Source organism: Eleutherodactylus coqui, chromosome 1 (genome assembly GCF_035609145.1).
Source record: "Eleutherodactylus coqui strain aEleCoq1 chromosome 1, aEleCoq1.hap1, whole genome shotgun sequence".
In the NCBI taxonomy this organism is placed as follows: domain Eukaryota; kingdom Metazoa; phylum Chordata; class Amphibia; order Anura; family Eleutherodactylidae; genus Eleutherodactylus; species Eleutherodactylus coqui.
In genome coordinates, this window is record NC_089837.1 from 181,893,613 (window position 1) to 181,912,250 (window position 18,638).

The following is an 18,638-nucleotide window of genomic DNA, read 5'->3' on the forward strand; positions in this document are numbered from 1 at the left end:
TTTATTGAACCGATGTGAAAATTATTCATAGATGTTTTTGCTTGGGCCCATAAATTTGGGATCTTCAGATGCAGTATCAGAAAATAAGACTTTTACAGCAATTATATTTTGCTTCAGATAACCTTTCTTAAAACTTTAATGTGAAATAAACATGTAGGAGGATAATTAAAACCGTCATTCAGGCATCTCTAACAATAACAAAAAACAGTGAACTACGGATGCTTAAATTATATGCAGCGGCACAAAAGTGGCAGATTTATTAGGTACCTTGGAAATGTAAAATTATCTCTGTGTATTTGGAATAATGTCATGTAGATTACACTGTAAAGGACTTCTTTTTTCCTAGGGTGAGCCTGGGCCAATGGGACTACCAGGGCTTGAAGGTCTTCCAGGGGAGAAGGTATGAGAATCTTTTCCTTGTTCTTTAGTATTATTGTCTAGCAGGTTTCTTGCAATTTTTCAGTAAATGTGACACATTCTTTTATTGCTTCAGCAATATGTTAGCTGTTACCAGGGGTGTAACTATAGGGGATGCAGAGGATGCAGTTGCACCAGGGCCCACGAGCCTTAGGGGGCTTATAAGGCTTTTCTTTTCCATATAGTGAGCCCTGAACTATGACTAAATCATTATAGTTGGGGTCCCCATTACAGATTTTGTATTGGGGCCCAGAAGCTTCAAGTTGCCCCTCTGGTTGTTACTGTGCCAATTTGTATAGCTTTTGATGGAGCCATACTGTACTGTAGTTTATATAATCAAAATTCCTAAGTCTATTTTTCAGCCTAGAATTGAAAAGCGTTAAGAAGCAGTGCATAATTTTCATATTTCCATAATCATATTACAACCTCATATGGCCGGTGCATGCAAATTAGCTGCAGGAGTTGATGACTTTGATACAAACAGATGGATAGGTACAATTATACATGAGATTGAATCGATCATATTATGTATATATGAGCACTAGATAGTTTTGAGTAAGATAAAATAGTTTCTACTGAAGTTTAACTATTGAAAAGATCTAAAGATCTAAGGAACCTGCACAAAGTCTGTGCAAATATTTATTCAATACTTTCTTCCATCTCATGTATATCTTTATAGATGAAACATAACTGCATGCATATGTGTGCATATCTAGATCTGTGTCGGCACAGAAGGCATATCCTTATCTAAGACTTTTCTTATTCATAGAATGCCTCCTTATTCTGATGAAAGCATATCCATTATCTAATTCAAATTATTAAGCAGTGCCTAAAAATCATACAATAATTATTATAAAAAGCCCACAAAATCTTATGATCGATTTCCAACTGCTAGCCTACTGAAAAAAGTAGTAAACCTCAAAGCAAGGCCATTAAGCAATTTCTCACAACCAAAGCACTGAACCAAAATTGACAAAACCATCAAGAAGTTCTGTCAGATAAGATTAGAATATCATATGAGATAATATGTTAGAGCAACAGAATGAAGTCAACTTCGAATCTAGTCAACCTGTTTCATGAACTAAATGTAGAACATTTTGCAGAAGTGAGTCACCGGAGTGTTGTCTCCTGATAGATCGTGGACAGCACGGACAAATAGCTATTGGAAAAATGATTTCATTAAAAAAATACAAAGTGAGCTGAAATTTGGAAATATACGGTGCTTTAATCATATCAGGACGAGGTCTTAATGTTTGTCAGTGATGGCAAAATGTATAATCAACATATATATGAAAAGTGAAGGTAGCTGTTTGACTAGTTTACCGCTTTTTCAATATCTACAGTTATATCCAAATAATCAAGCAACGTTGTATATGTTGGTGATACATAAACACAAAAATGATAACTTTTGGTATTATCTAGTTGACAGTTAAATACATTTGATAACAATATTTTATACAAATAGTACACTCTAATAGATAAATATATAGATAGACTATACACAAACACTCATATTCTGCCTCACTGATCATCATTAGAAATAAGAGTTAGAAATATAATCAGACGTGCTTTTTTCCCTCAAGTCATGCTGAAAGCTACATACCAGTAGTAGAACCTGAGGGCTCCTAAAAGGTATAGACTTGACACCTGATTGTTTCATATATTAAAATGTAATTTACTCTATGCAGAGCCTATTTGCTATGGTACTAGTCTACATTTTAATGGAGCGCATACACTGCAAGAGTACGTTTGGCATGTTGAATTGATTCACAACTGCATTCCTTCTCCTGAGGATCACTTATCCTCATGCAATAATGTTTACATATCTGTAGAACAAAGACATAATAGAGGATTCAGACTGGAGAGATTAGAAGTGTCAGCTGGATTAGCTAATGAATTATATTCTTGACTAAGCATTGACAAAATGTATAAGACAAACTGCTGCTCTTTGAGCCATAAATATATCATTTGTCTCTCTTGTTTCATAAATAAGGCATGCCCTGGATTGCTAAACAGGATTGTGTATATTATTTGTGTCCTAGGGAGATCGAGGACAAATTGGTCCACCAGGAATTGCTGGGATACCAGTGAGTAGCTTTGGCAGCTTTTACAATTCAATAGTGAACAATGCTGAAAACACATATAAATTACAATTACTCTGTGGAAATCCACCAAGTTATATTGAGCAAAGTATATGTTGTTAAAATATATGCTGAGTTATTTTATTTTGTGGAGTTTACGACCTTAAATCTGTTTCATTGAATTCTATGAAAACTGCTTGGAATATTTCTATTTCTGAATACACAGGAGAGGCAGAAAATATGAAATGATTTTATGTTATTTTATTAGCCCCGTTTTATATTCAACACTTTTACTTCAATATTCTGAAATGAAATATCCTCCAAAATGCCTCTGTTTTCTATGTTTAGGTTTCAGTCACTATCTAAATGTCTTATATCTGCTTGTTGTAATTAATTTTCAATATGGTAATTGCTTGATAGAATTCTTTCTGTGTGTTTGTTCAGTTAATTGAATATTTAGTATTGAATTTTGGATTTATTGTTTTAGAATTTCAGCGATTGGTTATTATTAACATAGTAAGTGTTCATTTACTGAATAGAAATTAATCTTTTTGGTCCTTTGACCTATATTGAGGCTGTCTTAAGCACTCAATAGGCCTCAATAGTTGCTTTACATCATTGTCTATCCTATGTCTCAATTGGAAAACATGCTAAAGTTTTCTGTACCATTCTTTTTCAACAACTCTTGTAGTCACATTTATGGCCTACCATGTTTATTATCATCATCTTTGGCATATTTACATTCAAGCATAAATATTAATACCTATAAAAGGTTTGCTCAACCTTCACTATTGAAACTCATGATGGGGGAGTAAGAGGTTCCTTCTTTGCTAAGAAACAAAGGAATTATCATTATTTATAATGGTATTGGCAAAGGGACATTGCACACTGAGGGCTCAGTCACACGGGCGCATCCAGGAGCCGATGCGCCCGTGTTACTGCATGAAGAAGACGGCCGCACAGCAGGTGCGAACGACTCTCCGCAGTGCCGGAAGAAAGAACACACGACCGGCAATGGAGCCGGTCATGTGTTCTTTCTCCGCACCTGCAGTGCGGCCGTCTTATCCTGCATGAGCGCCCAGATGTGCCCGTGTGACTGAGCTCTCAATAAGGTTTTGTGTTTATCCTGAAATAGTACCACCTTGCTGGGCATCACCAATTGAGGTATTTGGCCTCACACAACTGGATGCTTTGCTAGGCCTTGGGTATTCCGATTTCAAAAAGTAAAGACTAGAGATGAGCGAGTATACTCGCTAAGGCACATTACTCGAGTGAGTAGTGCCTTAGCTGAGTATCTCCCTGCTCGTCTCTAAAGATTCAGGGGCCGGCGGGGGAGAGCGGGGAGGAACGGAGGGGAGATCTCTCTCTCCCCCCCCCCCCCCCCGCCGCACTGGGCCCCAGAGGCTTCCCCTTGCCATTAACGTTATTGGGCATGTGCAGGGGAGTGGTGTGAATACTGACAGTTCCTTCCTGTTCACAGAGCAACACTGTGCTTATGTTGCCTGTTATGCAGTCAGTGCAGGGAACAGCTCTTTATCCTAATGTCCTGTGCTTAGAAGCAGCTAGGGTCAGAAGAGGTGTCGTGTCTCCTTAAGGAGAGCACCCAAAAAGTGTTTGGGGACACCTAGGGGATGAGTAAATATGGGGATGATATAGTCTCTCCCCAAGGAGAGCGCCCAGAAAGTGTGTGGGGACACCTAAAAGCTAAGTAAGGAGACTTATAAGGCAATACACCTCTAGGAAATGTATGCAAATCAGAAAGATGAAAAAATACATCTACCGCGCTATCTATTGGATAGCAGCATTCCCTTCAAAGAAAGGAATGCTGCCATCCAATAGATGGCACTGTAGAGGTGGGTGCTCTCCTTGGGGAGAAACTATACATATCCCCATATCCACTCACTCTCTAGGTGTTCCCAAACACTTCTTGGGTGCTCTCCTTAAGGAGACAACACAGCTTCTAACCCCCTGAAACAGTCTGTATATGCTTGGTTTAAAAATCCCAATCATTGTAGACCTTTTTTTATAAGGTTACTTTGAATTGAAGGACTGCTGCCATTCAATAGATGGCACTGTAGAGGTATTTTTCCATCTTTCTACTAGGAGCAGCTAGTGATCAGGAGAAGTGGATGGAACCGTTTCCTGCTCTGACTACATAACAGGCAGCATGGGCATAGCGCGGCTCTGTGATATGGAACACAAACGGCTGTCAGTATTCATACTGCTCACTTGGACAGGAGATACATGAGTAGTGGGGCACAAGAGAGCTCTATTAGTTTATAGGGGTATATGGGGTCTCTTTCACTATACAGGGGTATTGGTGATAGCAGCAGCACAGAGAAGATGTCAATTGTGATCACTGGAGGTAACTGCACTGTAATCTGTATCTCTGTGTTGAACTAGTATCTGACTATTGTATGGTGACTGTATTATATAGAGGTCACTAGAGCTGAGTGGCTGTATCTAGGCTATTGTGTTAAAAACATCTTATAGATCTGCTATCTGATTATATATAATGTGTTTATGTATATTTTGGGGTGAACCACAGCTGGTAGCCATGAAAAGGTGTGTGGGGGTTTTAGGTGACAATAGGGGGCCCATGCTAAACCTTTACACCAAGCTCATGATCTTTTAGCTATGCCTCTGCTGGAAGGAGAGAGCTTTATTTATTGTACAGTCGCCTGGCGTGCTATTGAATCCTCATTAAAGTGAATAGGACTCCACCTGCGATACCACACCGGGCCAATCTAGAGTGTACAAAGCTGTCTGCTTCTAGGAAACAAGCTATCTGCTTCAGTACATTAGAACACTAGCCCTAACTGTCAGATAATTGGTAGGGTCATAGATGAAGGACCACAGCCGATAAATTATTGATGATCTATCCTAAGGACAGGTCATCAGTCTTAGAATTAGGAGAACCCTTTTAAGTTTAAAGTGTTATGATTTTTTTAAAGATTTTAAAACAGTAGATAAAAAAGAATATATTGTATCAAAATGATCTATTGTTAACAGATTAGAAAAAGGGATAGGTTTCAGTATTTGTGTTTTATTGGTGAAAAGATAATATACAGTAGGTGATACATAAAGCGGTTGTCCTATCCAGGCATGTGAATTTCATAGGAGGCTTCTCCTGCTTCAGACCTCCCTCTATGAACAAAAGCAGTAACAAAGAGTGGCTCCCATTCCGAAAGACAAAACATGAGCTACATGGTAACTTATTTATTTGAATCAGATGCATGTAATACAAGATTTACCCTAAGTGGTTACATATAGCATTCCTCAGTTAAACACTATGTAGTAGAGCAGTCTGACTTGAGGCTTCTTCATGTTAGATTTATGTTGAAAGCACACATTTGGCTATATAGTATATAGCATTTTCATCTCAATTTCATAGTATATCATATATAAATTTTAAGTATATGAATATATTTTAATATGACCGGAATAATTATTCCAGTTGCTGCAACAACCACATTACTTAGCATAATGTGACCAGCTAATAACAGAAGCTAAATATATTCATATTATCTTTTTGCTTTTTTGTGTTCTGATTCTCGCCCATTTGTTGGGCTTTGACTGCTGTTTATCCTGTTGACTGGGCAACAAGAGTGTGCAGTAAAAGCTTATTTTGAAGATTTTCTAGAAGAGGTTCATAGGTTCTTTGCCACTGACAAGCTTTGAAGAGTCAATTGTGGGTCATCTAACAATCTATTTTGATTATCTAGTGTTTTGACAACTGCTACTTGAAAGCATATGTACTGTGTATTTACTCGTTATGTAGTCTTACCGTTCAACCCTTACAAAAATCTGGTGATAAATTTACAGTTTACTAAGTCAAAGTAAAAGGAAACAAGTTGTCTCGGCTTTTGATGAAGATTTCAAAGTGCTTGCTCTTATCAAGATTATGTAAATGAAATTGAATCCCCGTTTGTCATTTTCTTTAGCTGAAGGAAAGTAAATTTAAACACAATAGCCTTTCGTATTAAATCCTGTAATAGAAATGGCAACACATTATTTGTTCTTGTATTGTTCCAGATGATGGATTGGACTAATGTAACTGATAATTGATCAGGGCTATGGTTATATTTACCTGAGACTGTGTTGCTATGTATGATCCAATATTATCAAAACCACCATTTCATGGTTCAGATGAAGCTCTCCTGGAGATTTAGGGCTCTGACGGATGAGCAAATGTGTAAATATGCTCGCCTCTACGGAGCGATTTTGCACATGAACCAGTCAAACGTTGTTTTTTTTGCCATTGAAACCTCCTGCTATTGCATGACAAGAAATAAAACAAAACAGAAAAATAGGACACGACTTATCTTTTCTCACCCATATAAAGACTCCGTGTGAGGAAGATAGAGCAAGGCCTTTTTTTTCTCATGCATAGGAATATCGTGTGAGAAACATGCCTGTGAAAATGAAACCAGTGAAATCAATGGCTTCACTTCAGCATGTTTTGTGGGTGTGATTTTCAATACAGACTCAATACAGACATCCCTATATCAGAAACTGATTGATCGGCCCACATACCTCAGATGGGACAGTTTCCACCCTAAACACATCAAAAAGCCGATTGTTAACAGCCAGGCCATCAGATACAACCGGATCTGCTCCAACCCAACAGACAGAGAGGAACACCTATACCTTCTTAAAAGGACATTTTTAAATCAGGGCTACCAACCTATCTGAATTGATGACCAAATGACCACAGCCAGCAGGATACCCAGGAATCAACTGCTCCAATACACAGAGAAGGAAGGAAACTATCATGTACCTCTAGTAGTAACCTACAATTCACAGCTAGAGGTACTAAGGAAAACTTCAAAGAAACCCCATCATACCCTATACAAGGATGACCGTCTAAAAACCATAATTACTGACCCTCCTCTTCTGTGTTACACGCAACACCCAAATTTAAGGAAGTTTATAGTCAGGAGTGCGTTGCCCACTGTCAAACGAAAAGGAACTTATCCCTGCAATGTAAGGAGCTGCAAGACCTGCTGACATGTACTGACTGCGGACAGGATACAAATCCCAACACACAGCAAGATTATAAGACCCCAGGGACATTCACATGTTCCACGTCTGATGTTGTGTACTGGATCCTGTACAGTAAATGTCCTTTTGGGGGCCTTTATGTTGGAGAAACAGGAGAAAAAGTAAAAGCGAGGATGAGGTCTCATCACCACACAATTAAACAGAGAATGACAGAATTACCTATGACGGAGCACTTTTCTAGTCATAGACACAACATTGAAGATATGAAAGTTATTATACTGAAAGCCAATTTCAAATCACAAAGCCATAGAAGAATTTGGGAATGTAAATTTATAACTACTTTTGACACTTTCAACAGAGGGTTAAATTGTTCAAGAGGATTCATGCGTAACTGAGAAGTATGGGACATCTATAGCACAGATAACAGTGCTGAACTGGTGACCCCCTAACACTAATTCAGGGACCATACAATCTTCACATCTGTATGAATAACTATTTAAAGATGTTTGTATTTCTGTTGTAGTATTCTTCTAAGTGCAAATTAATCACATCCATGTCTGTGCCTTGTCATAACCATGTATGTATAAATATGCATGCCTCTTTGGATCTATTTTATTTAGGCTTGAAGCAGAACCCTGCGTTGGTTGAAAAACTCATATTAACATCATGTATTTTTGTTAGCCATTAAAAGGTATAATATCTCCATGATTACTTGGTTTCTCTTGCAGGGAACAATTACATTTTACTCTACTGAGTTACCCAGTACCAAACTTTTTTCATTATAATTATTAGATGTACTCATTAGAAGTGATACAATATGACTGAAAAGTGTTCATATTCTTTACTAGAGATTAAAAATTAACTTAAATGCTAAAACACGAAATTGCAGATAAAGCTGCACGTCAGCAAATGTGGTTCCCAAAAAATTATAGTTATACGGCCAGCTTCAGAGAAGAGGCCATGCTTAGTTCCAATCCTGTCAAACACCATTTCGAGTTAACATGCTAAATTCATCCGCTATGTTTTACAAATCAGAAAATTGCCAATACTCGATCTATGTAATTGTCACCAACTGTTCTCGGCTTGTTGTTGCAGTAATATTTCTGTCCTCCAACCATGGAGATGTATTGGAGAACGCTTTTCATTATTGGAATCTATAAATGAATTGAATTTTAAAAAAATATTGAAAACTTTTGAAGATTCAACTCAAGTTGAAAATGAAAATGACGCGATACTTTAAAAGGTGTCCACTTTGATTTGTGATGTCTATATGTTGCAGAAGTTGTGCAGAATTTAATGTTCAGCACATAAACATTGATTTAAATAAAACGGAGTGTTCCAAAACAGATTTGTATTGCTTGGTGGAGAACATTGATGGCATTGTTTGATGACTGTTTGGACATTCAGTAAATGTTTTCATGAAATGAAGCATATTAACTGGCTTCCACTGTGACTGAATCTACACCCACACCAACAATTATGTAAATCAAACATTGTTCCATAGTGTTCTGGGAAGATGTACTTGTTCGTGAACACTACAAAACTGTCTTTTCCAATCTATCACTATTTATTCTACTTAAAAGTTAAAAGCCTTGTTACTAGAATTTAAAGGTACGCCTGATTTACTAGTCAATTCTATGGCACTGTAACATGCTGTTTAATGTTATTCTGGTCAGTAAGGCAGTTGCATTAGAAATCGGTAACAACTGAATATGTGTTCTGTAGGAGAATACATTTTGATTAAAACATATTTCTTCATTTTAAAAGGGAAGGAACGGAGCCCCAGGTCCTCCAGGAATTCCAGGTGAAGCGGTAAGTATGCATATTAAATGTGCTTTGCTACTGAATATTCTAGAGAATTGAGAAGACAGACATTTCAAAACCCTAAGAACTGTCATTGCTGATCTCAATTTGGTAGCTTTGCTTCCCTAAGGTACAAAGTATAGGTGATTTGAGACCTAAGAATCCTAGGAAATTTCGACACGCTCTTTCCAGTATTAGTGAAGATGCTCAGGGGAGACACACCATATGTTTCTGCTTCTGCTGCATGTTAATGGACCTTCACTGCAGTATTAACACTGTGCACAAATAAATACTTATTTATTACACTAATTCCAGGAAGGGAACATTTACGTTAAGTGCTGTATCTTAATTAACCCCTTTCCTGTCAGGTAAGTCAAAGACTCCATTTTTTACCGTGCAAAATTCATTCTGTAAGCTACAAATGGAGCATGTTAAAATTGCATTGCCCCCTGGAATTACATAATAAAATGTGGTTAAATTGAAATAAAATATAATTATATAGTTGCTCACCTCTTGTGAGCAGCTTAACTACTGAAACTATGCAAATAGCTTTTAAAGGTTTTTGCCTGCAGTAAACCATTGTTGTGATGATTACCTTATTAATTTACTTGGTGTTTTTAAAGGCTTGCTGTATTACCATACTTTACAGGTATGGTATTATGTATAAACATTGCTTTGCCTTCTACTGCGCTGTGTAATAGTTTATGCAGGAGGGACTTTCCGTTCTGTGTAACTGTAACTCTAAACAAGAACAACAGGTAGTAATATTTTTCTTAATTAGCTGTTTCCACAATGAATTATATGTATAGCTCTATGGCAAAACCTCCAATTTGCCCTGTCTTTATTTTGTCTTTGGTAGTAGAGGATTGTTAAATATTCATGTCGATGAATGGACACCATCCAAAATGCTTCTTGATAATGGCACACTCTCAGCAACAGCTTGGCTTGAGTTGTAGAATACAGAAATGAGTACACAAAATAAAGGGAAGCAAAATGCATGTATCAGACCAGCAAAACTGTGTGACATGGCCAGTGTTCAAACAGGCTCCTAATATAAGTGTCAAGAACTTAAAGATGGTATTTAAAATCATTATAAGATGTAACATAAAACAAAAAAACATCTAAAACTGCATTTTAGATGTATGTAAGGGTCTTATATCTTACATACATATCTTGAGGTCTAATCTGTCTTAAGATCGTCATTGTAAACTGAGCCAGGACAGTGGGGAGGTGAAAATTGACATTTACTAGGGCAACAAACAACCTTAGATGTGAGGGGGCGCAAATTTAAAAAATGTACACTTTTCTTTAAGATCTGTTCCTAGCCTCTCTGGTGTACCGCTGAGCTGTGCAGAGAGCTTTCTCTGCACAGAAGTGCTCACTGGTTTCAGCCTATCACAGCCTGTGAATAGGACAGGTATCTGCTTCAACCAATCAGGTGCTTTCTCTTAGTGCAGGTGGGAGATGCCCAGGGTGCACATTGAGAAGTTGGTCAGAGGGGACGGAGCAATGAGAGACATTCAGAGTACTCTGCTTTCCACTAGTGTGATACCAGCAGCAGCTGATCAGAGGAGATACTGCAGGAGCTCCAGGACAATAGGTGTAGAGTCCTGACCAGTGTAGTGATGGGAGCTGCTGGCTCTAATCGGCTTACTGAGTACAGAGTAGGGGAAGCCGCAGAGCAGCAGCTAATAGCCACTGGTCTCCTCCATAGATATGTACACTGTTACAGCTGCAGGCAGAAGGTGCCCCCACTACCACAGATGATATATAGACCCTTCTCCTTATCACTGCCTTTTTTATGGTTCAGTGTCTGCCCCTCCATCTTACTTCCTAGAAAGTTGAATTTCCTGAAAGTGTAAATGCTGGTTTGAGGGCTCCTTCAGATGGACGTATTTGCATGCAAATTTGCATGCGCAAATTTTTCGCACATGATATGCAGAAAATAGAATCTATTGATATCAATGGGTTTGTTTCCTTTTCCTTTTTTGTGCGTGACACAGCATGCTGTTTATGTGTGAATTTTCACACCAAGGGTCCCGAGAGAAATCTGTGGGAGGTGCAAAAATGTGTGCTCAATGCACGCACAAATGGGCAATACGCTGCACATTTCAATAAAGATATAACACGTCTGGAACTCATTAGGCTGAATAGTTGTTTATATACCGGTGGAGGTGGTTGTCCCATGCCCATGTGAACGTGCCCTGCATGTGCAAAAAGTACAGTAGAATGCATCTATATGCGTGTAAATGCGTCTCACTCACGGCACAAATTAGTCACGCAGAAGTGTGTGCAATTGCAAATGAAGGAACTCTGATTGTAATGATGTGAGCAAGTGTCTGCAGTGTGTGTATACAGGTATAAAGAGTGCGTGTATAAAAGTGCAGTGTATATACAATTGTGAATAGTTTGTTTGCAGGGTGTATGCAGGTGTGTAGTATGTGTATATACTGTACTTAGGGTATGAGTACAGGTAGTCCCCTACTTACGAACAGGTTTCGTCGCAGAAAGCTGTTCGTAAGTGCATTTGTTCGTATGAGGGGGTTCGCGAATTGATCCCGCTCCGTACAACACGGGTGCCGACATTCGGGGGTCTTGCACTGCCCACCACGATAAGATCGCGGGTAGCCGTGCGGTTGCCACGGCAGCCAGGGGCCTTCTGAAAGGCTGCCTATGCAGTGTGTCTATCAAGCCATCAAGACGTTAGAATATGATAGACTGAACGAGTGCTGTTTAAACAGAACAAAAAGTGAATAAGCCAGACATGATTTTTATGCCTGCATAAAATGAACATTGATAAAGAAGCGCACACAATTTTCGTTCATCGTTCAGTCGTTGACTTGTGTTTAGATTGAACGATAATATTTCACTTTTTCCCTTTTGAATGATCTTTTGACCAATAATCATTCTGTTTAAAAGTACTCTAAAGAGTTAAATGGTGCAGGACACACCTGCACCATGATTGAACCAGCTGTGCAACCTAATTAGTCCCCAATGTTATCAATTAACACTGCAAAGTTGCGCAGTTCAGTGCATGATTTGCGCACCCCTCTTAGATTCCAATGGTTTCTTGGATGCACAAATGCGCACAGAAGTAGAGCATGCTGTGTACGGTATGTTTTCACACATGCGAAGATTGAGCGCAAAAGCACAGAATGTGAGAGAACCTATTGAAATCAATTGGTTCAATTCTCTGCATTTTGCACAGGCGATTTTGCGGTTTCACACAGGCGCAAGCACATAAAAGCGCACGATAGCGCTACTTTTTTATGCCATGAACTATACTAATTACATATTGAAACGTCCAAAAACAAAATGGGGAACCCATTCCTACAGTTTATTTTAGTGTAAATGTACTCATTTTAAAAATAAAAAAAGTATGAATTAAAAAAAACTTTTTTTTTATTTGTACACCATACCCCTAATAATAATAATTTAAAAAAAACTAAAAATATTTCAGTAAAAAAGGGTAATAAAAAATATCGTCATATTTGAAAATATGCAGCAGAAATAATTTTGGAAGCCCAAAATTGCGCCATAAAACCATCACCTGCATAAAATTGCTAAAAAGTGACTAATCCTATAGGACAAAACACTGTGGTCCTTAAAGGGTTAACAAAACATAGTGTGATCAGGGACAATAATCATTGCCAATCCCTTCAGCCTTAAGCCTGCATTGATTATTTGTATTCTTTCCATAATACCCTGCTAGGTTTCTATATTTAGCGTGTCGTTACCCTTTATGACAGATGTGTAAGGTACTTTGTCCTTTTAATACCTCTGTGTTTCTGGTTAATTTAGCTAAGCTACAGGGATGCAATAAATTGACAATTTGACTGCAAATACTAATGAGTCATGACCTGATTTCTGAATACTGCAGCAGAATATCTGCTCAATTACATAGCACTTTTCAGATGCAGAGTAGTTCTTGTATTATTCATATTAGAGAGTATTATAAATGTATGCATCACCATTTTTAAATAAGTACATTCATTTTGTATTGAATGTTTTATATTGAGTTTTTGTGCCTTTTTTCATCTATAATGATCACGGAACAGATCTTAACTGCACAAAGCACAATACAGCCAAAGATAAATGTTTAACGTCAGCTTGCTTTTTGTGATTGAAACGGCCTTTTATTAGAATTGTTTCTATAGAAACAACAAGTGTTCTACCTGTTGTAAAAGCTTCGTGAGCGGTTTTTATATCAATAGGTCCAGTTTTACCCATTGAGGTGAATCAGGAAAAACACCTGACTTAACACCTAAGGTTTAGGTATGTCTTTGTCTATAGGATGATATTTACCGTAGCTGTAAAGCGTAAGAGAATTAAAACTCAGTACCTGTCTATAGAGATACAGAGGCAAATGCTACAGTCACTTCTATATGTGTATTGAATGAAATTACTGTATACTGATTGGAGTGTCCCCAGTATTCACATATTGTAAGACGTCAGGCAACTTGGAATTAGTTTGTAAGAACTGGTTGCAATTCTTCCATCCTTGTTTCTAAACTTACAGTCTATGTCACAGGTGTCAAAGACAAGGCCCACGGGCCGAGTCCGGCCCGCCTCCTCATTTTCTGTTGCCTGCCGGCTGTGCACAAAGTTCCCTCACCTCTGTGCTGCTGTCAGTAGGCAATCTTCTCTCGGCTTGTTCTGTCTAGTGCAGACAGTAATAGACGAGTGCCAATAGCAGACTGACAACGGCCGCGGAGGAGGGAAGAAGACTGCAGTAAACATGATCTCTGCAGCGAGGAGAGTGGCGCTGAGGAGGAGCAGCTGCAGAGTGAGAGCCGGTCAACGCTGACCTCCTCTCACTGGCCCTATCTCTGTTCATGGCTGCAGGCCTGGGGAGACATCAGGCCCAAATATGCAGGAGGGCCCCAAGAAGTATTGAGAGCAGCCAGTATACCTGTCAGTGGGACCACATTGGATGCAGGTAAGTATAAAAATGTGTATAAAAATGCAGAAGTGTCCATGTGTGTGTATGTATGCATGTGTATATATATATATATATATATATAGATATATAGATATATCTATATCTATATATATATATAGATATATCTATTTATCTATATATATATATATATATATATAGATATATATATAGTGTGTGTGTCTGTGCGTATATGTGTGTGCGTCTGGGTGCATGTATGTGTATAATAGTGTGCGTCTGTATGTGTGTGTGTGTGCGCCACTGGCCACTATGGGGGACCTTATTACCAATCGGGCCACTATGGGGTTCACTTTTACTATACTGTCTTACAATTAACAATTAGAATCGGCCCTTTGAAGGCAACCATAAGGCTGATGTGGCCCTCAGTGAAAATGAGTTTCACACCCCATGTCTATGTGTATGGTGACAACAGTGAAGTCCCTGTATAAACAGTGCTAGTTACACAATCTACATTCTTTGAACATTGTCTTATAAACTGTGACAAAATGAAAGAGCCCTCGTAAACAATGTCACCCTGGGAATGCCTCAACCAATGATGCTAGAGTTCCTCTTAAACAATGATAGCCAAAGAGTTCTCCTATAAACAGTGTCAGAGAGAGCGCCTTCCATGCAGTGTCAGGTAAAGAGTGCACCCAATAACAGTGTCAATATGTTTCCATTTAGAAATTATGCTTACCTTGTCCTTGTTTTAGGACCTCTTTATGTTGCAGAGTAGCTGTGCTCACATGTTTCTTCTTCTACAGCACTAGAGATTAGTGCAAATAACTGTTTCATTTTTTTGGAAGGTCAGCATCTGACCACACCTACCAAACAAGACACCCAAATATCCCTAAAATGTTATTTCTGACCATTCCTTCTATATTACTATGACCTTTAGAGGTTGTAGGTGTTGTATACAAGTGCTGTATGATTTTGGTTTCTCTATTTCGATGAAGGTTGTCCCACCAAAAGACTATTCACAGGGCAGAGGATAATTGTCTGATTGATGGAGGTCCAACTGTTGGGCTCCCCAACGGTTCAGCAGGATATTGCTTCCAAAGGTCCCTGAGTTAATAGGGCAGCAGTTACACATGTGCACCACCATTCCATTCGCTCTGAGACCTTCTGGACTCCTGTTCTCCTGATCAGTGGAGGGCCCAGTAGTTAGATAGTCCCTGTCCTGTGGAGAGGGGCTAACTTCTTCTGCTGAAACAATTACTTTAAGCAATTTCCAGTTTTAGTACCTCTAATAACAATGTAGCATTGTTTAAATGTTATTTATAGTGCATGTACTTGGAGCTGTATGTTTATCACAGTTGGTCTAAAATAGAGTTATCTATATTTTTAGGGTGATAGAGGTCCAGTAGGAGATATTGGTTTTCCAGGACCTGAAGGACCCCCAGGATCATCAGTGAGTAGCTAGATATTGCATGTTTTTGTTTTTATGTCATAAATTTCTCTTTTTTTATAAGCCTAATATTTATCAGCCCTGAACAACCTCCTCATAAATTAAAGTTTTGGTTCCTAACTTTAGCATTAATTTTCGTCTTTAATAGACCCATTCATTTAGATTGTAAGCTCATTTGAGTAGGATTCATTACAAGTTCAGGAGGTGTAATTAGTGGGTTTCCAAGTATCAGGAGCCCATCTAATCGCTAGGGTAAAAGGGTCTTCTTTTTTCGAGAGAGAGTCTACTATTACAATAAATGGAAGTTAATAGAATAGGTAAGGTGCAGCTATCATTCTTCAGCTGTACATATCCAGCATTATATGAGTCATTTCTAAAATTAGATTGTAAAATAAAACTCTTTTGTGAAGAACCTGGGATAAACAAGAGCGTTAGCGATGGCTACACAAAGCTTGTCTTTGTGGACATATTTTCCACCCACATACGGTGCACCAATGTCTACAAAAGAGCCTCTTTTCATAGAAACCTTAGACTGAGTCATATTTCACTGCATTATTATGTATCTCTTAGCTGATATCAAAGTTCTATATGTGAGAGAAATAAATAATTCCCATTATACTCACAAGTGCAATACAACCTCGCTTAACTCATTTTTTTTCAGAATGTTATATAACATATTTCTTTAAATTCTTGTTTCAAAAAATATTCTGCAAATCAGATTAGAATACCTTACTGGATGCTGAAAATAGTATTTACAGCTATTGTATGAACATGAAGAAAACTGTGATAATGTGTTCAAGGCCGGCATAGCAACAAAACCACAGGCCTAGTAGATAAAATTTTGGTTGTCATTGAAATCATACTAGTGAACAATAGCAAGACAGTTCTCATTCCTTATAAAAGAAAAAGAATGCCCTGCCAATATTCACACTGCTGTATCGATTTTTGGTCCAGGTTTGTTCTTCTCTTCTGAAAATATAAGAAGGCTAAGAGATTTGGACCATAAATGGAAGCCATTTCCCAAGCAATACTCTGCTCAGCTTCTATTTTGTAAACTACCACCATTTAGTAATAATCACAAATTTAACAACCAAATGTACTGTAGTGAGAGTCAATGACACTGCTGGTGCAATAAACCACTTTGGTTGTGCGGGTCATAGTCCTCCCACTAGAAATATTTATCAACTATGCAAAGGATAAGACATTAATGTTAGATCAATTGGAGTCACTGTTGTGATTCTTACTGATCACTCTGCTGTTTCCATATGTCTCGTAGACTTATATAGAATCTATGTAAGTTGATTACTGCTTCATGTTATTCCTCTTCACAAGAACTTGCTAGTGAGGAGGAAACAGAGACTAGGGTTTTCTCTACTAGTAGTGGAAGTAGGACTCCTAGCAATCTAGAATTCCTCGCCTATCCTGTAAACAGGTGATAAATACTGTTAGTGGGAAGACACCTTTAAAGCGGTTGTCCCACTTCTAGTCATTTTGCTGCAGAAAACCGTCACTTCCATACATCATGTAGTGACTTAAGGTGGTGCTCCAGGCTGAGTCCCATTCACTTCAATAGGACTCGGCGTGTAGTACCAACCTGGGCCACTGTGCAATGAAGGGAGCTGTCTGCTTTCTGCAGAAAGCAGCTCAAAATGGGACAACTACTTTAAGTGCCTGCTTGGAGAACATTCTAATCATGAATGTGCTTATGCATTAGATTTCTAAACTAAAAAACAAAAATGTGGTTTCACTTGAAGTATTATACAATCTACCCTCACCCGTAAGTCTTATCTACCTTTTTGTGAGGTCTACAGATGCAGGTCTCTCAAGGGGTACCCGTAATCGCACCTTTTTTTTTGCTGCACTCATAAGGACCTTTGACACAGGCAGAAATATTCTGAAACAGTATTGCAATATATGCCCTCTTGCAGAGTGTTCAGCACCAAAATCCACACTACTAGCATGCAGATTTTGGTGCTGAATTGAAGATAGCAGAATCTTGCCAGCAAATCTGCATGAAAATCCACAGTTAGCAGTGCAAATTTTGGTGCGGAATTCAGAGACGACATATTCTGCAACACTGTTGTGGAAAATTCTATCCTGTGTGAAAGTTCCCATAGTAGGCACTTCTAGTAGATAATAATCTCAACATATTACACTAGTTGTCATGTTCAACATCCCTAGAGCAGAATATTCACTAGTACATTCTACTATTGTAAGAATGCCTGATCATTTAACTTCTGTCCCACTTGAAATTGAATATATATCCCAAATGTACAGATATAGACATACTGTATGCTGATATCAATGTTCAATAACACATATTCACTATATCTGCATCTTGCTCACAGTTGCATTGCATTCTACAAAAATAACCACCCATGCATTCTTGCACTCATTATAAATTGCTTTTTCTCCAATGCTTCCTGTCCCTCCTCATCTGATTTAAATATTCCATTAAATGTGCTTCTTTACTTTGTGAAATTTGCCCCTCCGTTGAAACAGCTCTGGCTCTGCTTCATTACCCATCGCCTTGGTCTATGTGGGTCATTTGTTTTCTTGTTGAAGCAAACAAGCAAGAGTTGCAGATTGTATGCTCTATGTATAGATATAGTATGAAAAACATTATTACGCCGCGCACAGATCAATATCACATTTCAATTAGGCAGCACAAAGCAACACGCTCTCCCAGCTGGGAAGCAGGTGCACAAATTGCAGGAAAAGCGTACAGCCAGCGGAGTGATGTTCTTTTTTTTATCAGTGTTACCAGCTATGCAGCCGCAACGCTGTGATAAATTGTCCTCTTATTGTTTTTTGAAATGATGTCTACAGTTAGTCTCCTGAAATGACATTCATTTACAAAGGCCTCCTCTACTCTTGCGCCTTTCAATCAAAAGTCAGGTGAACCCTCTCTGCTCCGTCAGCAGACATTTGGCTGCAATCCCAGTTTGTTTCCCTCTAATCTCCTTTTTGATCCCATCTGACATCC

General features: G+C 38.4%; 1 protein-coding gene across 7 annotated transcripts in view; it reads left to right on the forward strand.

Moving 5' to 3' along the window:
- COL19A1 (collagen type XIX alpha 1 chain) overlaps positions 1–18,638 on the forward strand; it is an 859,492-nt gene that overhangs the window by 750,897 nt on the left and 89,957 nt on the right. For all 7 annotated transcript variants that reach the window (XM_066604267.1, XM_066604321.1, XM_066604301.1 and 4 more), the window contains 4 exons: positions 347–400; positions 2,460–2,504; positions 9,270–9,314; positions 15,593–15,655. In XM_066604267.1, the coding sequence (XP_066460364.1) occupies positions 347–400; positions 2,460–2,504; positions 9,270–9,314; positions 15,593–15,655 (207 nt within the window). The remainder of the gene's footprint in view (positions 1–346; positions 401–2,459; positions 2,505–9,269; positions 9,315–15,592; positions 15,656–18,638) is intronic.